At 48.9% G+C, this 24,311-nt stretch overlaps 3 protein-coding genes across 3 annotated transcripts; 1 reads left to right on the forward strand and 2 right to left on the reverse strand.

Moving 5' to 3' along the window:
- Nucleotides 1-1,861: 1,861 nt before the first annotated feature.
- Nucleotides 1,862-5,169, reverse strand: EAH_00028640 (hypothetical protein, conserved; the record flags this gene model as incomplete). The annotated part of the gene is made up of 8 exons (XM_013396290.1): nucleotides 1,862-2,484; nucleotides 2,654-3,320; nucleotides 3,483-3,725; nucleotides 3,843-3,886; nucleotides 4,195-4,389; nucleotides 4,522-4,618; nucleotides 4,806-4,918; nucleotides 5,067-5,169. 8 exons carry the CDS (start codon nucleotides 5,167-5,169, stop codon nucleotides 1,862-1,864), a joined length of 2,085 nt encoding a protein of 694 aa, XP_013251744.1.
- A 6,253-nt stretch (nucleotides 5,170-11,422) lies between these two features.
- On the forward strand, nucleotides 11,423-14,546 carry EAH_00028650 (ferredoxin NADP+ oxidoreductase, putative; the record flags this gene model as incomplete). The annotated part of the gene is made up of 7 exons (XM_013396291.1): nucleotides 11,423-11,430; nucleotides 11,906-11,983; nucleotides 12,314-12,671; nucleotides 13,009-13,123; nucleotides 13,335-13,460; nucleotides 13,843-14,003; nucleotides 14,349-14,546. The coding sequence occupies 7 exons, from the start codon at nucleotides 11,423-11,425 to the stop codon at nucleotides 14,544-14,546; spliced, it is 1,044 nt and encodes a 347-aa protein (XP_013251745.1).
- A 2,980-nt stretch (nucleotides 14,547-17,526) lies between these two features.
- EAH_00028660 (CAM kinase, CDPK family, putative) lies at nucleotides 17,527-22,685 on the reverse strand (the record flags this gene model as incomplete). Its single annotated transcript, XM_013396292.1, has 5 exons — nucleotides 17,527-17,624; nucleotides 18,434-18,581; nucleotides 18,990-19,346; nucleotides 19,706-19,868; nucleotides 20,404-22,685. The coding sequence occupies 5 exons, from the start codon at nucleotides 22,683-22,685 to the stop codon at nucleotides 17,527-17,529; spliced, it is 3,048 nt and encodes a 1,015-aa protein (XP_013251746.1).
- Between the last annotated feature and the right edge of the window lie 1,626 nt (nucleotides 22,686-24,311).

The raw sequence follows: 24,311 nt of genomic DNA on the forward strand, positions 1-24,311 counted from the left end.
GTGGCATATCTGCCAGTGTACTTGGTCTCGCACTTCTACCCAATAGTTCGGCAGAGCAAGGCTGTGTAGCGTAAAGAGCTACAGCTACCCAGCGAAGTGCTTTAGTTCCCTGGCAACTATGGGCCGTGCCGAGTGTACGTCCTCGTCCTCTTTGGGTGGTGAACGGCATGTATAGAGCCAGCACGATAGTGTGTGTCGTAATGAGTACATCAATGCTCGGGTTAAGCTTGTCGTGCCTGTAGCCCAAGAGAGGCTTAACCAGGAATTTGCGTTGACCACAGACAAAAGCGACCCCCTGGGTAAGTGTTCTGCGGTGCACGGCCAGCCCGCTGCTTCCGTAAATGGCAAGCTTGGACTTTTGTGCAGATTTTCCAAGTGGCACGTGGGAGGCCCTGAGCATTCAGGTCCTTTTTAGAAGCAAACTATCTGCAATCTCCGGTATTGTTTTACTTCTACTGAGTTAGTAGCGTCTCCGTATATATATATATATATATATATACATCTAGCACCACATAGGTACATATATAAGAGTGCATATGCACGTAGATATAGATCGACAGGCTTCGTTTCTCCGGCATATGATGGGTGCAAGTGCACGCTTTTAACAGTTCTGTTAGATGCCATGGCATACTCTGGTTCGTTTGCAAGAGGTTGCCTGGCACCTCCATCGTGGAGACTTGCGTCGTCCTTGGAAGCAAATTTCTACATTTCTGATCCGTGGGCAATTCCACCACTTTGGTAGTAGAGAGAAATGCTGCAGGGGCAAGTAACCATGCCTCCGAAAGGCAGGAATTGCATGGGAGGGAGTTGTAGCGATTGCAGGCCTGTCCGGTCTCGCACTCAGTTAGGCAGATCCAACGCGATGACTTAAGTGCTACGTGTAGTCATGTAACTACAGAGAAGCACTTGTGGACGGACGCCAACTTGCTTGCACTTCGTGCATTGGAAAAATCTGTGTTCCCGGACAAACTCCAATGCAAGGGAAGCAAATGGCTTATTACAATTTGTGTAGCGTGTGGAGGACCGCACGCCCACCGTCCTGCAGTCACCCGCGGCAGCGCTGGACTGAAGGGGGTATTTCTACCTCTCGAGAATTCCTTCCATTCAGTACTATTTTATCATGCACGTGTTCTGCAAACGGGGATCGCAGGAGCTGTACTTACGACAAACCTCCTTGCGCTTACGCTGATACCATGCATACGGAAAAGCAAAAGGGAAATTTTTCCAGTGCACAATCATCGCAATGTGGTCCAGTCCGCGTCCACACTTCAACTTTAGATTCACCACAATCGCGTGAACACACGGCTGCCCAAGAGCAGCTTGGGCACTGGCAGCAACAAAAACTACGTGCTAAACGAAATTAAAATGTTTTTTCACAGTCCGTTGGCGTTCAAAATACACGCACTTCCTTGCACGCTTCCGTCGGAATGTTTCAGTAGCATTGACACATTTCCAACACGCCAAGCTCTTTCGTGCTGTACAGGACAGTCTTTGACTTGCCTAACAGCAGACAAATGGGGGCTGTACCATTGCGCAGCTCCCTCTAAAAAAATAATTTGCACACAAAATATGCGTAGCTTTCGAACGCAGGTGCATGTCTGCACTAAATACAAAATACTCTGCGATTTGCCACCAACACGACGAAGGCCAAAACCGACCGCAGTTCAAGAAATAGAATGAGGTTCCCCTGGAGACGCTTGGCTTCTGAATACTTCCCACCATTTTACCTTGAGATCCAAAACAATGCTTCCACGAGCATAGTGAAATTGACTTAGGGCCCATGCGAAAGGCATGCATGCAGTTGCGTGAAGCCGTTCGATTCCCCAGTTGTAAGCTGCCATTTTGCAGTGTAAGGCCATATTTACCCCACAACCCTGGCTACTTTCTCAAAGGCGCCTCTCCCCCTCCTCTCGAGCTTCTCCATCATTGTTTCGGGTACGGCTACAGTGTAAGAGATAACAGCAGATCTGATTATAAGGAGGACGGCTAGCACGACAGCCAGAACAACCAATAGTGGTGAGAAAGCAGTGCTTATGGCCACCAACAGACAAGCTAGTAAGACATCCGCTGCCACGTTGATGCTGAGAGCGATTGCAACAGCAGACTGTTGATCAGCTTCCATCCCCGCAGCTTGCAGTGCGCGATATACGGCCGTAGGTCCCAGCCAGCCTTGAATAAATGAGACCGAAGTTTCTTGTTCCTTGGAGATGATGCGAGTTTCCTCATCTGCAGCTATTCCGGCGGCTGCTGCTGAGAGGTTGGCAAGGTTCGCATTTCCTGAGCTGAGCTCCACGAGTGCTTTCACATGCATCCCCAAGTACCTCTCCCCTTCCCGTTTTCTTCCAAGGAAAAGGAATAACCCTTGTTTCGTAACCAACTCTTTTCCCATAAAAAATAACACCATTCGACTTGCATAACGAATTAAGAACGCACTCCGCAGACAAAGTCTGACAATGCGAAGGGTTGCTGCTCCCAACTTTAAGCCTGAACAGTGCCACAAATACAGAAAGCGTACATGGCCTATCGAAAACGGTTAATTCACTGTTTCTGCGTATTATGCACCGACTATATGCCTCACAATACAAGCACTACCAGAACGAAACGCCGGAACTCAGCCATTCCCCACTGGATTGCTTCAATGCAGCATACGTACTTAATCGGGCGGTGGCAACAGCAGAAGCAGCCGCTTGCTGAGCATAAACGCGTATGCGGTCCAGCCGCCCAAATGGTCTCTCCAAATTCTGTTCTTGTGGAAGTTCAAGAGATAGGTCTGGCGGGCCCTCCTCCGAACCCCCGGAAAGGTCTGCTGTATCGGTAGGTTCGGATGGCTCATTGCTGGGAACCTCACTGGATTGAGCATTGGTGGATTTAGCGGCCTCCACTCCAGGAGCAGGCGCTTCTTCATTTCTAGGTTCAGCTTCTTCTGCGGCAGGGGCTGGCCCATATTCAGCACTTCTTATGCCCTGCAGTCTCTCTTCCGTCTTAGGCTTTGTTTCTGTTGGCCCCCCCGATTGCATGAATTCATCGTATGCGCCAAGAAGCCTGCAGGTCATGCGGCCTAGCGAATCAGTGCTCCCAGGGGCGGCGCAGTCACTGGCGTCAAAGAGGTTCTCAACAGCAATATAGATGGCAGCTTCTATCATTTGCGCCGGTTTGACTGTCCTCGTCTTACCGCCCACTACAACCCTTTCAGGTCTCCCGAAAGTGCCGTCAGCCGGGCACGACAACCCATCAACCAACATGTTCGTTAACAACCGGACTGCAAGGGGATCGGGGTGGGGGGGCATGCTGACAAAGAGTTCAAAGCCTTGAGTGAGGGTCTGCGACAACAAACCAAACAAAGTGAAGCCTTCGGACAATAGCTTAAGTACAACAGCTGATGTACACTTTGAACCTGAAAGCTGCTGCCCTAGTCCCAACTTGTTCTTTTTCTATTTGGCTCGCATCCTCTCCTACAGTTCACGTGCTTGTGCCATCCCTACGGCCTCAGCATTTGGTTTCATCGTCTCTGTCACCGGATATGGGCGCCCCCTGAGTTTTTGTAACAAATTTTTCCAGCGCCCGCCTACACCTCGCCTCACTCGTATGCTCTCCTTTAAGCTTGCGCCCGCGAGAATGTGCTGATTATCCACAGTACCAATCAGACTCCAGTTCATCCTAGCGAACGCCTTACCTAACGGGCTTCCACCCGGAAAAGTTAATTCCTCGGGAGGACCAGTAATGAACTGTAAAAGCAGCAACACAGTGCAACAAGATGAAAACTGGGCTGCAGAACTTCTTCGAGCGAGAGCTATAATCTAGATGCAGGGGACCCAAAGGAAACTTCGCAGGGATGTGCTTACTTCAAGGCTGTTCAGCCAACCTTCCGCATCGTTGATATCTTCAGCTGAACATGGAATGCATATCAGAGACAAGAAATATCAGTTCATTGTTTTTACCCCCCTGTCGGAACTGCGCTGGAATCAGTTTCGAAGCTGGGATCAGTCGATAGCTTACGTGACGCTGCAGAAATCGATTCGCGTAGCAGCGGGTGGACCAAGAAAAGCCTAAACCTCCGGAAGCACTCTGTAGAAGGAATCACAAGCACGTAGGAAAGAAGTTCGCTTGGTTTAGCTTCGCTTACCCTGCTGTTTACGGTAAAGCTATGCTGGCCTACTTGACTGCCTCCGCTACAGCAGCTGAAGACATAATTACCTGTTCTTTGGCCAGAATTGGCTGGGTCCGCCTGTGATAAGCACTCTCCAATTTTTGCCAGTACGGCAGCAATGGCGAAGGCGAACAAAGAACAGTTACGCCGAATAGCCTCTGTTTTCATCCCGCCGCATATTGCAGTAACGGCCCTCGCTGCCTTTGTCTCGGGAGAACTCAGATTAAAACAGTCAAAATATCCTGCAACCCAGAATGGCCCAAGAGGTACAACGCACCTCGCACAAAAATTAACTAGGCGAGGCCACCGCAAACGGCATTTATCTGGCTAATAGCTGTGCTGGAAGGGTAATCTGCACAGCCAGTTAGTCCTACGGTTGGCGGCATCTTCCATGCTCCTTAAGTCCTGCTTGCTTTGCTCTCGGGAACGACTGGAAAGGATGCGTCGAAATCTTTCAGCAATACGCCGAATCTGAGACACCCCAGAAGATGCATGGGCAGGTGATGACACATTTCCTGGAGGCTGCCTGTTGCGTGTCGTATGACTTGAGTGAGGTGCACAGAGGAACGAGGTCCAATACGTGCTGACAGCTTTGTCTGGCGAGTGCTTTTGATAAAGCTGGCGAGTGCTTTTGATAAAGAACGAGACCGAGACCTACAGGTCGTGAAATATTTCTTAACCCCCGTTGAAGCCAGTTGGCCCTGCGGCGTGGACGCTCCGCAGCTTCAGGTGGTGACAAAACTTCAGGCGAAATTCCCTCATCAGGGCCAGCTGTTCAGCGCAACGCAAATGCTCATTAGGATAACCGACTGATTCAGAGGTGACTTTGGCATGGAGGTTCACGGGAGGACGGAGTGTGGGAACTCTAAAATATATGCATTCAACTAGGTCATCGGGAATATAAGGCTCTCTGGCTAACCTGACAACAAAGAACCTGAAACACTCAAACCATTTTGCGATCCAAGGAATACAATCAGCAACGAAGAAAACAACGCCAAGACGGTCAGCCGAGAGAACGCCATTTTCAAGTCGGGTGCTATCGGATTACCCTGGTTACCTTTCTTCCTAAATACGGCCAAACAAATGACCGAAGGAATTTTCCTTTTAAATTTGCGATTGAACAAATATGATCTTGCATACAGACACAACGCAGACGCAGTTGGCTGCGGCTGCTGTCCACTGGCGCGGACTGCTGAGGGCGGGGAACGAAAGTGACTCCCTTGCTGCGCACGCCCGTACAGCTAATCCTAGCTTTGCAGTTTTTTGTATATATTTCTATTTGCAGCAAAATTGAGTTTTTGCTTCCACCAATAGAGAAGTTAAATGGCAAGACCTGCTGCAGGGGGCTCTTGCCTTCCGGTACCTAATAACGAGTGGCTCGGCTATCAAGTTCGCAAACGCTTCCAGATGGGGCAATGTCAACAACAGCCACGAAACAAAAAGGATGGTGCTTGTCAGTCAATATGGGCAAGTTCCAGAATTCAACTTTTGACGGTGTACCTGCTGGCAGCGGAAGGTACAGCTCTGGCAACTGGCCCAAACAGGACGCTTATCCCACCTTAGGGTGTCTATGTAGGCAGAGCAGAAACTGCAAGTGAACATGTCTTAGAGAGCCTTGGCAGACTTTTCAGCCCCCTTGAAGCTGAAACCTGTTCAACGCATTGCACGAAACACCGTAAGGCTGCTTGCACCGTCCACTCTGACGTCTCCGAAGGACGGATGCTCCTTGTGGGTAACATGCAAGCGAAGTGCTTCCCGTCACTTCTGTCCCAACAGTGAAATTGCACATAAATGAAGCAGGAAGAAGGGTCTAAGGAGGCAAAAGGCACACAAACTGTGTTTGCGATCAGATGCGCAGATGCACACTGTTCACCGTGGGCGAGCAAACCCCCAGAAGCGACATGCTATCCAAGTTCCGCCAAAAATCAGCAGCAAGTACCTACTGGACACTGGACATTCCCAAACGTTGCTCATTTACAACAGCAAAGTCACGAGTGTTCCGTCTAGATGTTAGTTGAAACTCGAGTTTGCATCGAGGAACAATTTTGTCGAAGGGAGGGGAGCTAAAATATAGTCGGTGGAGTCATTAAAACTGGCCCTTAGCTCTACTAATAATACCGAAAATAGGAAATAATAATAATGAGCCTTGACTCCCAACGGTATACTGTCCATAGCTACAAGCTAAATATTATCACGCAGCTGAGATATTCGCATTTTCCCATCCCCGTTTCCCACTGCTGCAGGAAGGCATCATCACCTCCCCTAGGGAGCCTCAGCAGCAGAACCTTCGCTCTACATCGTCACGACACCTAAATCAATACAAAAAAAAGAATATGGAGGATCATGATGACATGGAGGTGCTCGCAAATAGGGAAAATAGACAAGAAGCTGTTGAGGTGCCAACTAAGAGCGGTCCTTGCATTCTGTCAGGCTTACAACCCTCCAAGACAAGCATGAACACGCATGAAAGCTACTCACGTTTGAATGGGTTTGACTGCGACAGCATCTGCTATCGATTATGCGGTCAGCATGGGCCATTAGCTGCGCCTTCGCCGCAAATTCGGTGAACTGAATCACAGAGGGCGTCTTGACGCGCCATTCCGCCACTGTGTACTACGGAATACGATGCTGAGGAGTATACTGAAAGGTGCATGCTCCTTCCTGACGTTCTACCCTTTTACTCGATCGTGTTAGGTGCGACTTGAAGCATTTGCACTCAGACGCTGCACCTCTCTTTGCCGGCCTTGGCAAGTTAAAAAAGTGTCTGGGGTTAAACAAAGTCGGTCAATTGTTCTTGAGTCCAACGTCAACCCTCGGCCACTGCACCCGTTCAGAACACACGGCAAAGCGCAGAGTTTTCAGAAAATTCCTTTGCCCCACCACGCCTACAAGTGCAGGTACGCTGCATCAGGGTAGCGGGTTGGGGGGATGGCTGGCGTTGGTGGTTTGCATGCCTCTGCGAGCCAATGTGAGAATGCCTGTGACTGGCAAGCCGGTGAGGAGAGAACCGACAACGAAGGCGGTTTTATGTACCTTCAACGTCCTTAACTCTCTCTAATCTTTCGATGCGAACACTCGTGTACGCCGACGCGCCCAAACCCGCCAGAGCAGCAAAGAAGGAGCAGGCGGCGACACCTAATAAGGAATGGGTTCCTGCGGCGCCTATTAGAATCGGGCAGGCGGCAGTAGCAGCTGCAGCTGTAGCAGTTGTTGCTGCTATTCCTGCAACAATGGGAACGACTGCTGAGATAGCGGTGTGAGTTGCTTGCGCATATGTCTGTTCGGCCATTACCGGTGCCACTCCCGCTGTCTTTCGAGGGGACCCGAAAAGAAAAGACGCGGGATCCCCAGATCCAGGCGTATCTCTTAATATTGAATTCCCAGTTGATGAGAGAGGCGCCACTGCTCCTGTTATTTCGTGTTTTCCTTGCCGCTTATTCGGTTCATCTACCTCCTCTGCGGGACGGCGGTTGCTGCTCCTGAAGGAGCAGCAGCGGCAGCCTGTTCTGCTGCAGTCAGCTGCAGGATTCCCTATATCTTCCGTATGCGTCGGATAGAGCCACATTTCCTTGTGATACACGCATAAGATCAGATGCGGTGTTCGGAGAACAGGCTTAGCTGGTATTGCATCCAGGATGACTGGGCTCAGAACACCCCAGGTTCCAGGATATCATCGAAAATATCTTGTATTTAGTTATTCTTTTACCTCGAAGAGAGGGCGGAAGACAGGCCGATGAAACGAATTTCAATATGTAGGCGGGGGGCGGTGATGCAAGTGATGGTGGCAATGGCATAGAAGAGAGTTCTTGGTTGAGGACTTAATTTGTGTTTTTCTGTGTATTCGAATATTTTCCGCAGTTAATTTTGTCTTTTAATGCTCCCTTATTGGAGGCAGATGGCCTTTCGCGGAAGCATACGCCTAAGACTGTCATTGAACATACCTCGAGGACTGCAGGCACAGCGCTCGCCACTCCAAGAGTTGCATTATGCTATATTCCCAACACCTTTAACCCATATATAATCCAAGTTTTGGTTTTTTAGGTGTTGTTTTACCTGTTAATTATTTTCACCCAAGTGCACTGTAAGCTGGTAGCTGGGTAATTCGTTTTTCAGTGGTTACCTCCAGCTGCAGGAGCGCCCCAGTACATAACAACACATGATCATAATAAACATACATATTTAATAATAATAGTGATAAGAAATATAGGTCGCTGGCACAGCAGCCAAAAGGCTTCTCTGTCGTCAGGAAGGACTCGCTTTCATTCGATGGCTTAGCCTACTACCCGACGCTTGTACACACTTCAGCATACACAGGCACAGCTCTCTAATAAGGCTATTGTTTTGGGGTCTCATCACTCTCTAGGGGGCTAACATGTAGCAAACACCCACAAGACCAATTGTGGGGTCATTCATATATAAATATATATTATATATATGCGGGAAGGTAGCTTTGGATAGCGGTACACCGCCGTGCAAAGCCTTCGAACAGGTATTCCGTGCAGAAAAAGCTGAAAAGAGCTCAAGCAAAGCTGGCCATCTGCTGCCTTCTGAGTAACGCGCAACAGCTAGAGTATTTCCTTGCGTTCCAAATAGCATGCGTGCCGTTTGCTTTGCTGTGCTGTTCAGAACATATCGTGCGGGTTGTTTCAAAACTGCTGAATGGCACCAGCAGTATGCAGAACACCCGGAAAACTGCAAAAGGCAACAGAGATGCGCGTAGATGGTCCTCAAGTCTTATCTTTAACCATCCTGTGCTGCTTCGGTCGCTTGTCTTCACCACAGGCACAGGCTGATGAACGGTTGCATCGCCCTACTGAAGCGGAAAGGGTAAAACTTTGCTCCTCTGGAGGAAAAAACTGAAGAAGCTGCGCGTTATTTGACTTAGTGAAGGAGGCGGAGGAGACGGAGAACTCAAAGCAATCTGAAGATGAGGCCGCAGACCGCCTCCTGTTCCCCGACAAAAGCTACGAGTTAAGCAGGTCCCAGCCAATCACATAGCCTTACAAGAAAAAGACGGGCTCAAAGAAACAGCGCTTCATTTCTAAAGAGCCAACAGAGAAGGAGAGAGCTTAGATCTATTCATTAACGAGGAAATGGGGAACCCAAGGAGGGTGGGGAAAGAGCGCAGCGTATAGCAGACACAACGATACAGCTGAAAGGCCTGCCCCTTTCGATTGTTATTCTGTATATTGATATAAGATGCTCTGTAAAAATATTCTTGAAGGCAAGCAAAGGATATAATGCCTGATCGTAAGAGTGCTACGCAAGCTGCAATGTGAGGCAATCTACCAGCAGCACAGCGACGCGGCAAAGGGACGGCAAGCGCATGCACAAACGCAGAAAAAAGCTCAGAAATAATACAGCGATGCGATGCCTTTGTTGTTTCAAGGAAGACAAGAACAGGCAACGAGCGGGAAAAGAGACACCCGACGCAAATACCGCAACTCGCAGGAGGCACCTCATCTGAGTTGTTCCAGCACGGGCAGACTTAGGCTTCATTTGAGTTTAACAATTTAGAGTTAGTAGTTGCGCCTGCAGAAAGCTACAAACAAACACGTTCAAGAACATCAGGAAGGGCTGAAGGGGAGTCTTCCCTATCCTGCTGCATTTGTTACTTGTCGCCGGAAACGAAACAAATCAACAGAAAATAAATTCTTCTTTCTTTTGCAATATGAGTGAAAACAGAGTAAAACAACGGCTGCCTGTCATGCAGCGTCAAACAGAACAACATAGACAAAAAAAAATGCTGAAGGCCGCCTCAGATCCTGCGCCAAGGGCTACTGATGGAAGGGCTAAGCGCAGGAGAAAAGGAATGGTTGAAATCAATACCGACAGGTCCCGGGTTCGAGTGCCGCTGAATTAAAAAGGAGCCGTTAAACCCCAATACGGAATAAAGACGGAGTTTAATAGGAACTCAAAAATACTACTCAAGACGATGCATGCAAGGGAAGTCTGCATGCAGGGTTCCCGCTCCATCTCCCCCCCTTAAACTCAAGTACACATTTTCTGTCTTGCTCTCCTCTTCGATTGTAGTGTTTGTTGCAGTGTTTCTAGGCCCCAAGAAGAGAAGTTAAACATATTAAAGCAGCAGAGACAGCTCGCGCATCCCCCCACTGAAGAGGACTCATATGGTGTTTCTATGACTTCAACATATTTAAATGAAGGCAAATAAATGCTGAGGTATATAAATGAATACAAATGCGGCCTATTTCAACCCTGTATTGACTAGTAGCTCTCAGCCTGAGCTGTGAAAGGAAACGGACGCGCATGCAAATGATCAGCTTAGAACAAACACCACCTTAAATGCAATAAATACATATGAATTCAAAAGAATAAAATAAACAAGTGAATTAACTGACACCAGAAGTGATATTTCACAATGGAAGGACCCGCGCACAGCTCGGTGGCGCTGCACATTGCGCGAAAACAGTTCTTGCATAAACTAGAGGAATATTTCCTTATTTTTCCTTTCCTGAAACTTATTTATATAATTTCAGCTACACCTATGCAGTCCCAGAGTTATTTGAGGGGCCCCCAACGAGGGGCCCCCCAAGCCCCCACCACAGGGGCCCTCGGGGCCCCCAACGAGGGGCCCCCCCAGGCCTCCACCAGCTTTCTAGCAGCCGGTTCCTTGGACATTTTCGGTTTAAGGATTTAGCTTAGGGATGAAGTATATATTGGTATCCGCTCCCCAGCTGTACGTACAGTAGGCAAGGGCCTCGGGGACCCATACTGTGAGTCGGCAGCACAACACATAAACAAGACAGTTGTTGTCTTCTTTCGCTATCTCTGTTGCTTCTCTATCTCTGTGTGCTTACTGTGTGTCTATTTTTAAAACTCCCCAGACACTGCGGTTTGCCTGCGCAAGCCCGGTGCCCGCTTCGATCCCACATACTCGATCCCAGAAGTTCGATCCCACGAGATCGATCCCAGACATTGGATCCCAGGCCCTCGATGCCACACCGCCAACCACAACAGCTCCTCTTGAACGCGGCGCGGCTTTGCGTGGAGGGGGGAGGGAATACAGCTAATAAAGGAGTTCTTCAGCGGAAGGATCAGCGATGAGGGGCCAAGGGTTTAGGGTTTAGGGTTTAAGGTTTGAAATTCAAGGTTTAGGGTTTAGGGTGTAGGGTTGGCAACAAGGGTGTGTCGGGAAGGCCTCCCCAGAACTCTTCTTTAGGCCCCAAGTGCTGCACAGAGACAGCAGCAACAGCCTAAAGACACCAATGAAGAGAAGGGGCCCCCCTTTTCCTCATTCGCCTTCTCTACGTAGCAATGCTTTGGTGCGTGCATCTGAGGCATTTCGAGAGACCCTGGGGTTTAGGGTTTAGGGTTTAGGGTTTAAAGTTCAAGGTTTAGGGGTTAGGGCTCAAGGCGTGGGAATGGGACTGGGGCGTGGAATCTCACTTCAACTGTAGCTGCTGCTGCTGCTGTTGCTGCTGCTGCTGCTGCTGTTGCTGACGTTGCTGCTGCTGCTGCTGTCCCTGCAGATGTTGGGTCTTCTAATAGTGCTTTCACTGACAGCGGAGCGATGTAACTGCTTTAAGATTGGGGTTTCTGTTGCTGCTGCGCCGCGGGGTGTCTATGGAGATGCATCGACTCGTATGCCTGCTGGGTGAGCTATATCAGAAGGGTTTAGGGTTTAGGGTTTAGGGTTGCTTTGGTGCTGCCTTTGTGTGGCTCGCGTTGGGGTTTTGCTGGCGAGGGTTTAGGGTTTAGGGTTTAGGGTTTGGGGTTTTTGCTTGTCTTGTGGATCAGGCTGAAGGCAGAACATAAGAAACAAACAACAACAGCCCTAGAGGCCGCTGCAACTCTCACAAAGCCCCCCCTAAACCTGTAAGCAGACAAAGCTCTTATAGAGGCAGCAGCAAAGGGTTGCAGCTGCATGCAAAGGAGACAGAAGACAGAGATAAGAGAGAGAGAATGAGACACCAGACAGATAAAGGAGAAAGAAAAAGGAGACAGAGACAGAGACAGAGACGAGGGACAGCCAGGGGAGACTGAGATGTTTTGCAGTGGCACACAGGGGGGAGATAGATTTGTTTAGAGACACTTCGTTCGACTATACAGCAAAGGGTCTGGTGGGAAGCAGACACCAGCAGCAGCAGCAGCAGCAGCAGCAGCAGGAGAGGCCCCACATCTGTTTTGGGCTTTGTCTTATCTCAGCTTTTCGCGATTCTCTCCCCTAAAGGTTCGCCTGGAGCACCGGGAGTTGGCTTCAAGTTATTCTGCATATGTGTCTCCGGTGGGATCCGATCCCGGGCCTGTGGGGTCTCCTGCAGCGGGAGACGGTTTGGGGATCGACGTTCACCACTTGGTGTTCTCTTACGATCCCACTGCTGTCTCTAAAGAGACACAACAGCCCTTCCGCTACCTTGAGGGACAAAGTGTCTCCTTTGTAAACCTCAGAGACACCCGAAACAAACAAACGGAGACACCTGTCTCTGTCTCTAAACCCCGCCTATACAGCGTTGCTTCATCCCCTTTGGCCCCAGACGAAGGCCTACCGCACTCCTTTTCCCTAGTGAGATGCAACGCACAAATGCTGCTTTTGCTGCTGCTGCTGCTGCTGCTGCCTCTGGTGCTTCTGTTGCTGCTTCTGGTGCTGCTGCTTCGGCTGCTGCTGCTGCTGCTGATTCTGCTGCCGTAAATCTTTACTCTACTGTGGGCCGCCGTATCAAATCCATTGTCTCCTTTTCTGTTTCGTTGCTTGCCCTGCTACGTATCCCCTGTCTCCTTTTGAGTCTCTTGTTTGCTTGTTGTCTCTTTTTGGGTTTGTTCGGGTGCGTCCTCGAGTGTCTCCTTTGCTGCCTGTTCATCTGTCTCCTCTGCTGTCTCCTCTGCCCTCTGTCTCCTCTCAGTGCGTAAAGAGACACCGCTACAGGGATGTTAACGGCCAAGGAGACCCCTCTAAAGACGGCCTCTGTTCCTCTCTGCTTTGCTCAGCCCCGATCGGCACGGAGTTTGAAGTTGGGGGTAAGCAGCAGCAGGAGTCCCCACTATAGTCCCCTTTGCTGCTGCTGCTGCTGTTGCTGCTGCTGCTGTTGCTGCATACTAAAAGAGAATCTGCATGGATTTTGGTAGTCGCCTTGGGCTGCCAGTCGATTGGTGCGTTTTGCCTGCTGTCTCTTGTCCCCTTTCCTGTGTCTCTAACTTCTTCTTTTGTCTGTCTCCTTTTTGTCTTCAGGACCCGTGGGGGCTTCCCTGCTGCTGCCACAAGACCGAGATGTCCCTCTTGTCTTTGCATGCACTGGCACAGGGGTGGCTCCTCTCCGCAGCTTCTTGCGCAGGATTGTTGCTGAGGGACGCCCTGGTCCGTCCGCAACAAACTCACAATGCTGCTGCTGCTGCTACTGTTGCTGTTCCTGCTGCTGTTGCTGTTGCTGCTGCTGCTGCTGGTGATGATGACGAGATGTTGGCGTGCTGGGGGTTGGTTGTCTGCCTTCGTAGAGGCTACTGATAGCAGCTTCCGGGGTCCCTCGTGTGTCCCTTATATTGAAATTCTTCTGTCTCCTTTATTTTATGTTTCCGAGTCTCCCTCTTAGTTGTTGCAGCTCTTCTTCGAAGCTTAAAACCCTAAACCCTGGATCGATCCCCTAAACCCTAAACCATAAAACCCTAAACCCTAGCAGCTGTTCTCTATGAGAGAGCCCCTTCTTCGTCTCCTTTCGGGTGTCTCCTTGTCTCCTTTGCAGGCCCAGTACTTGCTTATGTGGGGGCAGCTACTGCTGCTAGCTTGCCGTATGCTAGGGAGTGGGCCGCGCTGCAGAAGCTGCTGCCGCCTTCGCTGCTGCGGCTGCAGTTTGCTCTGTCTAGGGAAGCACAGGCCCCGGACGGTGGCCGGCTGTACGTACAGGTGCGTTATTGCATGCAAGGAATTGGGACCGTCTCCAGCTCGCGCATCTGTGGGGTCCACTGTCTCCAAACTGTCTCCAACTGTCTCCTCCTCTTCACCTGCATAAACCCAAAACCCTAAAACCATTTACGTGGGTTTGTCGGGAGAAGAAGGAGGCTTTCTGTTGTCTCCTTCTGTCTCTTGCTATCTCGCTTACTTTTCTTGCTGTTTTGCTTCTGTCTGTCTTTGTCTCCGGACAGGGGTCTCCTGGGTTGTCTCTCCTGTCTCCTTTTATGTTTTATTTGTTGTGGGGCTTGACGGCTTACTGCTTGATCTCTGCTGCACGGGTGTCTCCTTTGCATGCAGCACCTGATGGAGAGAGACGGAGACATGCTGCTGCAGCTGCTGCACGAAGGGGCCTTCGTTTATATCTGCGGCCGAAAAGATATGCTGCCCCCCATTAAGGCAGCACTACAGGCTGCTGCTGCACGCAACAACTTAGACTCAGCTGCTTTCTTTAAGTCCCTCATCGCAGCCAAACGCTGGAGAGCGGAGGTCTACTAGCAACGGCAGCAGAAGCAGCAGCAGCAGAAGCAGCAGCAGCAGCAGCGGCAGGAGCAGCAGAAGCAGAAGCAGCAGCAGCAGCAGCAGGATCAGAAGCAGCAGACTGATGAGGTCTGCACCCACCTGTAGAGGGTAAAACTTGGGACAGACCCTAAACCCTAAACCCTAAAAAGAAACAAACTACTCTATCAGATAAAATAAGTAGGCTCTCTCAGCAAGAAAGTCAAATGCCTCTCTTCAGGGCCCATTCAAAGAGCCTGGGGGCTTTCTTAGTTTATTTTTTCTAGGTAGATGGGAGCCCCAGAGGGCCTCCTCTGGGAGGAAGTGAGGGAAAGGAGACAGTTCAATAAAAAAGGAGACAGTTGGCGAATGGTAGTTGATAAGCGCAGAGGGGTATTATTTGTATCGGCTTTATTTATGTAGCCCCTTCTCCTGAAGAGACAAAGACAAAATAATAATAATAATAATAATAATAATAATAATAATAATAATAATAATAATAATAATAATATTATTATTATTATTATTATTATTATTATTATTATTATTATTATTGTTATTCTTTTATTGAGCTGCGTAGCTAGCTAGACGGCTAGCCATCATGCTGCTGCCTGCTACAACACATGCAGCCTAGAGCCAAGCGGGAACGGCAGTGCAGCAGCAACAACAGCATCAATAGCAGCAGCAGCAACAACAGCAGCAGACAAGAGAGCCCCATATGCTTGTGCACGTAATCTGTCTCCCCCTCCCCCCATGCTGTCCCTTTGACTCCAGCTAAGAGATGTCTCCTTCAAAGGAGACATCGCGTACCCTAAAACCCTAAACCCCCTCTAATATAAGTATATATGCAACTATCTCATATTCTGCAATAGCTTAAGATGTCTGTTCATATGTTGCGTTTGTCCTCCAAAGAGGCAGGTTAAAGCGGGGAATGTACGTATATATATATATATATATATATATATATACGTACAACTATGCGTATATACACATGTATATATATATATATATATACACGTTTATATATTGTATACGAATATACATTATATACATATATACACATAATGCATATAAACATATATATATATATATATATATTTATATGCAGAAATAAATGCGTGTAGATATGCATACCATGTACATAAATGCACATATATATGTATAAATACATCCACATCCATATAAAAGATAAATCCCTATATATGTATAAATACATATATACATGCGGTGAGTATATAGATAGAGAGAGCGGCAGATAAGCTCCCCCAAGTAATATTAACAAAGAGGCGAAGACGACATCGTCGCTGTCTACTGGGAATCGAACCCGCGCGGGCGCTGCTGCATGGCCTGCGAGTTTTGTCTGTGCATGCAGTTATTATATATGCGTGCGTATAGACGCATCGCCTAGCGGAGAAGAGATAGGAGACAGCAGCAGCTGCTGCATGCAGATTCGCCAGCAGAGACAAACCGACAGACGCCCTCACATCGGGCCTCATGTAAACAGCAACAGTAGATGCATGCAGCGGAACAACTGCTGCAGCTAGCTACTGCTAGCTGCAGCAGCACTATCCTGCTCCTAATAGCTGCTGCACCTCTCTGCTGCAGCTAGCTGCTGCACATCTTATGCCGCAGCTAGCTGCTACAGCACTCTGCTGCAGCGCTCTGCTGCTGATGTCTCCTGCAACTCTGTGCTGCAGCTAGCTGCCGCACCTAGCTGCTGCAGCTGTCTGCTGCAGCTAGCTTCTGCAGCTAGCTGCTGCCAAGCCCCGCGGTTCCTGGCTGCCTGCTGCTGCAGCAGGAGAGCCCCCCCTCGTTTGTCTCTCTCTAAAAAGAGACAAACATAGAGACGAACAAGAGGAGACAGACACCTGCATGCAGCTTTGGAGGCTGTAAATCGGTCGTTGGGTTCCTTCATCCTCTGTGCCTCTCAACGTACACCACTCCTCCTCCGCCCCACAACCCATCCATGCATGCATGCGCGCATGCATGCATTCAAAGTGTATGAATAAAGAGCAGAAGTCGTTTGCCGGGTGCAGCAGCATTTGCTTACGAGCGAGCAAGAAGAAGAGAGACAGAGACAGAGAAATATATATATATATATATATATATATATATATATATATAGAGAGAGAGAGAGAGAGAGAGAGAGGCTGTCTCTTATTCGGGTGAGGGACAAAGGGTTTTGCAACGGTACGGAGGTTCAGGTGTCTCTCCACCTAGCGAACCCGCTGCATGCATGTGCATGCGAAGGAGACAACCACGGGTCTTCATTGCTTGGTGCTGCGCAGCAGGAGAAGCGGCAAGGAGACAGTCTGATAGGGGGCGATGCTAAGCAGCTGCAGCTGCAACTGCAGCTCTCATCGTGGCATGCGCTGCAGCAGCAAGCAGCAGCAGCAGCAGCAGCAGCTTCAAACGCCTCCTCTAATGCCCTATTAGACGCCACCTCGCCGTAAGCAACCCCACCAGAAGTACAACCCATGCAGCAGCAGCAATTAAGGCCCCCCGTTATCCTTACAAACCAAGGATGGCATGCTGCTTCACTTAACGTCATCCTGCATGCATGCATGCATAAGCACACAGATAAATATATTCATACAAATATGCATATAGAGAAGGGTTTACGCTTAGAGAAGGGTTTAGGTTATCCACTGATTTAGGGCTTTAAGCGGTTTGTTTAGGGTTTGTGAAGACAAAGATCAACAACAAAACAAGAATAAATAATAATGAAGAACAAACAAACAATAATAAAGAAAAATAAAAACAAACAAGAAAAAAGAACAAATAAACAGGAATCAAGAAGAGTAAAGAACAAACAAACAAGAAAAATAAAAGCCAACAAAAACAACAAAAACAAGAATAAAGAACAAGCAAAAAACAAGGTACAAAGAAGAATAAAGAATAATAAATAACAAACAAAAGAATAAATAATAAATAATAAACTGTAAATAATAAATAATAAAAAATAAAGAATAAAGAAGAATTACCTGCATCGCGGGTCTGCAATAAGCAAACGCCGGATGATGTCTTTGCATTCATCCGAGATATGTCTCCAGTGATAACTCTTCATAGAATATGACCCTAACAAACATAAAACAAACAAAACAACTACATCTATTTTATTCTTTCCTTTATATATATACATATAAATATACCCTGACACACATGAAACAAACTAAACAGCTAATCTATATCCTTTCAATATATATATATATATATATATATACATATATATATATATATATATTATATGCAACTCCTCTTGTCTGCTGGTATACATCTTCTTGCATACATATCTTTCCGTTTATAGGCATTTCACAAGAAGAACAATGGGTGTACAAGATATATATATATATATATAATAGACGAACAGACAGAACATATATATATATATATATACATGCGTGAGCAAACAGCCATCTGTCTAACAGTCGAAGTAAACACAAACGCAGTATTGATCACTACCGACAGAATAATAATAAAACCAAACAAGAACAGAGGAGAATGAAAACAAACAAGAATAAAGAATAAACATACAAGAACAAAGAAAAATAACGAACAAACGAGCAAGAACAAAGAAGAACAAAGAGTAAAGAAATACAAAATAAAGAACCAAAAATAAACAGAGAATAAACACGAAGAAACAAACAAGAACAAAGCGGAAAAGAGAGTAAAAAAGAATAAAAAAATAACAAAGAAGCAAAAAGAATAAACAACGAAACAGAAAGAATAAACAAAGAAGCAAAAAGAATACACAGAGAAAAAAGGAAAAGGAATAAAAAAGAATAAGAAAGAATAAAAATAAAAAAGAATAAGAAAGAATAAAAATAAAAAAAAGAATAAGAAAGAACAAACATAAAAAAAAGAATAAGAAAGAATAAAAGACAAACCTGCTACGATGCGCTGCACGACTTCTCCGTCTGATTCGCCGAAGAAGGGAGGAGTTGCGGAGACGACAATAAACAAAATTACACCCAAACTCCAAACATCACTTAGGAAACCATCATAGTAATTCCCTGCCAACACCTCAGGCGCCAGCTGCAGCAACAATAGCAGCAGCAGCAGCAACAACAACAACAGCAGCAGGACTTGGAGTATCACTTGCAGCAGCAACAGGAGTTGCAGCACCAGCAGCAGCAATAGGTGCGTGGAGCAGAAGCAGCAACAGGAATCGTAGAAGTAGTAATAACAGCAGCAACGACATTAGTACGAGTAGCAGCAACAAAAAAAAAACAATAGTTGCAGCAGCAAGATCAAGAAGCACGTGAAGGCGCTGCAGCTATTAAACTCTTCAAACTAAGCAGCAACAGCAGCCTTTACTGGTGCTGCACCTACACAGTAGCCTCAGCAGAAGAAGCATGATCTAGTACTAAACAATGCGCCACTACTACTGCTGCTGGTGCTGCTACTATTGCTGCTACTCTTGCTGCTGCTGCTGCTGCTTACGTAATGAATTGTTCCGCAGGCCGTGCCGCTCAGTTCTCCAGGTGCGGCGTAGCAGGCGGAGCCGAAGTCTGTTATCTTCACAGTGAAGGGGGGCCCCTTAGTTTGACTAGTGTTATTTGTTTGCTTTGAATTATATTGCTGAGGGTATGAGCGAGCGTAAGCAGCAGCCTCAGCAGCAGACAGGGAAGAAGGCTTCCAGTAATCGTCGGAGATATCCGCTGCACTGCTGCTGCTGCTGCTGCTGCTATTGCTGCTGCTGCTGCTCGAACCCCCCTCACGAGCAAACAAAATATTCTCAGGCTTTAAATCCCTATGAACGATGTTGTTGCTGTGGCAGTGCATCACTCCAGAAATCAACTGCAGCACAACACAGCAGCAAACCCGTGCAAACTCAGCAGCAGCAGCAGCAGCAGCAGCAGCAGTGGTAGTTGTAGAAGTCTGAGGATTCGCAGCAGCAGTTGCTGCGCGAATAATACACCTATCTACATGCATGCATCCACCACTACCCAGCAAAAAACAAACAAAAAAAGGTACCGCAAGGCCTCCGCAACAACACAAGGCATGCATGCATGCATGCATACGTCGTGCCGCAGCGCACAGACACCCAACACGCATGCATGAAGGGCTTCCAACGCATACACGCATTCATGCATGCATGCATGCATGCATGCGTGGTGTGTAGGGTGTGTGTAGGGTGTCTGTCTGTATGCATATACTTGAGCGAATAGTATTTTAGCTCTTTCTTCTGTGAAAGCCCCGTCTGCAACAACTCTGTCTACGAGGGAATTCTTATCACATAATTCCATCAGCATGTACAGACGCTTGCGATCTTCATAAACATCTAAGACAGACACCACGTGCGGGTGTCTAGGCAGCCTCCTGCAGCAGCAAATACATAATGCATAATAATTAATTGTACATACATAACACCAAACAAAAGCTAAAAACTAAAGAAAAACATATGCACTAGAATCAACACAAGTAAAACAATCACTATACATGGTATACGCAACATATATATATATATATATTTATATATATACGCGTATATATACATTATATATATTATATATATGCTATACACAGCCTATACAATACATAATTATATATATATATATATATCTATAGGTCCACTCAATGCATGCAGGAAAAAAACAAGAAAAGTGCTGCTGCTCTCGTGATGCGCTGCGCAATTCAAATGCAGCACAGTGGAAGCAGCAGCAGCAGCAGCAAATAAGCATTAGCAGCAACACAAGCACCACCAGCACCAGGACTGCAGCAGCAAATTCAGAGGTATCGCAGCAGCAGCAGCACGCCCAGAGCAGCAGGAACCATCCCCGAACAGCAGCAGCACCGCTCGAACGCCAGCAGCAGCAACAACAGCAGCAGCAGCAGCAACAGCAACAGCAAATACCTGTGCATTTCGAGTTCTTGTCTACAATCCCAGGCATCATCAGCAAGAGCTCGGCGTTTATCTAAGACTTTAACAGCAACATATTCTCTCGTGCGTCTGTTGCGCGCAAGCACCACCTTACCGTATCTTCCTTCACCTAAGACAAAATGTGTTTTGTTTTGAGGTGCTTTGCTGCTGCCTCCTTGAAGCTCAGAATTAAGTGTCTGTTGAGCCCTACCTCCCCCCCCTCCTGCTGCTGCTGCTGCTGCTGCTGCTGCAGCAGAGGTATCTCTTTCTGGGCTTAGGAGCCTGCAATATAAATCATACTCGCGGTGTATGTCTCTATCGAGATCTGGATATACACTGAAAGGAGGCTGCTTGCAGCTGCTGCTGCTGCGCAGCAGCAACACTTCCTCTGCTTGTCGCTTTAACACAGCTGCATGCGCTGCTGCTTGTGCTGCTGCATGCGCAGCAACATGTGCTGCTTGTGCTGCTGCAGCAAACGCATCATTCAAGGGACTGCTCGATCCCGACTCCCCCTCAACTGTCTCCTCCAATGTGCTGCAGCCTGTGCAGGCTGTGGTGTTAGTGCTGCTGAGAGCCGATAGGAAGGCTTGCTGCTGCTCCTCTGCAGCAGCTAGCTGCATGCATCGAGCGCAGCAAGCTGAGGCCCCTTCTTCTTCTTTACGCTGCAGCAAAGCCAATGAAGAGCAGGAAGGAGACAGTGGAGACTGCAGCCTGGGCAGCTGCAGCCTCCTTAACGAGCGCGGAGGCCTTGTGCTTGAAGCACCTTCTACTTCCTCTGCTGCTGCTGCTCCCGTTGCTGCTGCTGCTGCTGCTGCTGCTGCTGCTGGGGCTGCTGCGGCCTGCTGCTGCAGCCGCGGGTGCTGCAGCCGCCGCAAGCCCCGCGCAGGTATGGGGAGCCTCAAAGGAGATGGAGAGGAGACAGAAGAAGGACTAGATAAAAAAGAAGTTGCAGCAGAGTTATCTTGCGTTGAGGGGCTGCTGCTGGGCAGCAGCAGCTGCTGCTCTCCCCTTCCTACAGCACAGGGTCCATCCGCAGCAACAATCTTACCCCCACCCGCAGTTGCTGCAGCTGCTGTTGCTGCTGCTGCTGCTGCTTTCGCTGCTGCTGTTGCTGCGTCGACAGCAGCAGCAGCAGCAGCAGCATCATTTGAAAGTGTGGGGTCCTTCTTCTTGAGGACTGTAGCGGGGTGTACGTACACCTCATAATTCGCGGTGTCTTTGCGTCGAAGTCTGGAGCCTTCACGGTGGTTTACAACCCCACCTGCAGCTGCTGCATCATGTGATGGTGCATTAACTGCTGCTGCTGCTGCTGCTGCTGCTGCTGCAGGTGCAGGTGCTGCCTCCGGAGTGCGGGTGTGGGGCGAGGGGGCCCCCGAGAGCAGCAAACTCGTAGTAGGAGTTTGCGGCTGGCTGCAGCTGCCAAGCGACGACGCAGATGAGAGACAAGCACTTCTTGTGCTTGCTTGTGAAAAAACAGAGACAGGTGAGTGTAGGATGTCTCCTTTCTTAAGAGGCCCAAGAGGAGACACTGTAGCTCCACGTACACTCGGCAGCGGCAGCTGTAGCCAGCGGGTCGAGCTGCTGCCGTTGCTGCTGCTGCTGCTGCTGTTGCTGCTGCTGCTGCTCCCGTCAATCAATGCCTTTGCACCAGCGCCTTCATGCTGCTGCTGCTGCTGCCGCTGGTACTGCTGCTGCTGCTGCTGGTACTGCTGCTGGTACTGCTGCTGCTGCTGCTGGTACTGCTGCTGCTGCTGTTGGTACTGCTGCTGCTGCTGCTGGTAGTGTTGCTGCTGCTGCTGTTTGCTGCTGCGCTGGTCCGCGGGGCCCCCTGCAGCAAGGGTGAGGCAGCAGCTGTGATTAATATTTTTATTTGCATCGAAGGCTTCTGCTGCGTTCGCTGCATGCAGCGCTGCTGCTCTTTGTTTCTTGTTGAGTGCAGCGTGCTGCTGCTGCTGCTGCTGCTCTCTTGCTGCTGATGGCAGCAGCAAACGGGGCGAGGAAGAGGAGACACCCTCTGCAGCATCAAAGACAGGGGGCAGATGCGTGCGAGAGAGACATGTGTCGCTGCTGAAGCCAGAGAAGCATGTAGACGGTGTTTCGCTGCTGTGGGTCCCCACACTGTGGGGCCCCACACTTGAAGTCATGCAGCAACCACTACTCAGCAGCTTCCGGCGCATGCGCGCTGCTGCCGCAGCAGCAGCAAACCCAGCAGCAGACTGCGCGCAAGGCTGCTGCTGCGGGCCGCTCCTTGCTGCTGCTGCTGCTTCTCCCCACATCCCAGAGAAGCTGGCACAAACCACGCGCAGCTGTTGCTGCTGCTGCTGCTGCTGCTGCTGCTGCTGCTGCAGCTACTGCAGCAGCAGAAGCAAACCGGGGTACGCCGCAGACAATTCCTCCGCCTCAAGCTTCCAAACGCCCTGTGCTGCTGACCCACCAGAAACAGCAGCAGCAGCAGCAGCAGCAAAAGTAAGAAGACTAAAATAAGAAGAGACAGTGCGGACTGAAGAGCGGAAGACGCGATCTGTCGCGCCGAGGTGCTGTACGTACACCTGAAAAAAATAAGAGACAATCAATGAGGTGTATGTACACCTGAAGAGAGGAGACAATCAATGAGGTGTATGTACACCTCAAATCAATTGACAATAAAGGGGTGTACGTACACCTCAAATAAGCGAAAATCAATGAGGTATACGTACACCTCAATTAAAGGCAATCAATCAATGAGGTGTATGTACACCTCAAATAAAGCGACAATCAATGGGGTGTACGTACACCTCAAATAGAGAATCTATCAATGAGGTGTATGTACACCTCAAATGAAGAGACAATGCCGAGGTGTACGTACACCTCGAATAAAGATAACAGCAAACGCTTCGCAAGCTTCAGCGGCGAGCAACGGATGTTGAGGCGCTCTAAGGAAGAAGTGCAGCAGAAGCAGCAGCATCCTTCTTTGTGCTGCGCTGCACTGGGGTGTCTGTACACCTCAGGCAGCCCCAACAGAGTGCGGGGTAAAGCACAGAAAGGACCCGCTGCGGGCAAACTCAACGCAAGTCAGTCCGCCTGCTGCTGCTGCTGCTGCTGCGCTGCTGCTGTCGGTTTCTAGGGCCTTGTCTCAGTCTCCTATGTACAAAAAGAGACAAACAGAGAAGCACCCTCCATCTCCCTCCTCAGCCACTGCAGCAGGGGGTCGGGCTAGGGCAGCATTTTGAATATCTAGCAGCAGCTGCAGAACTCCGCAACAAGACACCCCTTTGCTGCTGCTGCTGCTGCAGCTGCTGCAGCTGTTGCTGCTGTTCCTGCTGCTCCTGTTGCTCTTGCTGCCCTTGCTGCTTGTTCTTTGGAGGCCTGCAGCTGCTGCTGTTTGCTGCGGGGGGTGCCCTGCGCGGCCCCACAACTGCGCTGGGGCTGCAGAATAAACAGGAAATATATTAGCAGCAGCAGCAGCAGCAGCAGCTGCAGGAGCAGCAGCAAAAGGCTGCAGGAACCTTGAACTGGCTCGCTCAGCAGCAGCCCTTGACTGGGCTGACTATCGAGACACCGTGGGCCGCACAGGGAGCAGCAAAGAAGCAGCAGCGACTGCTGCAGCAACTACCCGCAACTCAGGTGTACGTACAGTAAAAGCTACATGAAAGGGCCCCTTTGCATGCATATGAAAGGAGACACACAAGAGAAACAGCCGGCGCCCCACTCCAATGGCAGCCAATCTCACTTGCAGCAGCAGCAGCAGCTGCTGCTGTTGCTGTTGCTGCTGCTGCTGCTGCTGCTGTGTGTGTGTGTAGTAGCCCTCGAACCCCTCACCTCCTGCAGCAATAGAAAGGCCTTTGTCTTTGTTTTTTTTGCGGTAACATTTTGTTAATAAATATTAATTAAATTTATATTTAAGTAAATTAAAAACGTAGAGA

The sequence above is a fragment of the Eimeria acervulina genome, genomic scaffold (assembly GCF_000499425.1).
Source record: "Eimeria acervulina Houghton genomic scaffold, Eah_scaff253, whole genome shotgun sequence".
In the NCBI taxonomy this organism is placed as follows: domain Eukaryota; phylum Apicomplexa; class Conoidasida; order Eucoccidiorida; family Eimeriidae; genus Eimeria; species Eimeria acervulina.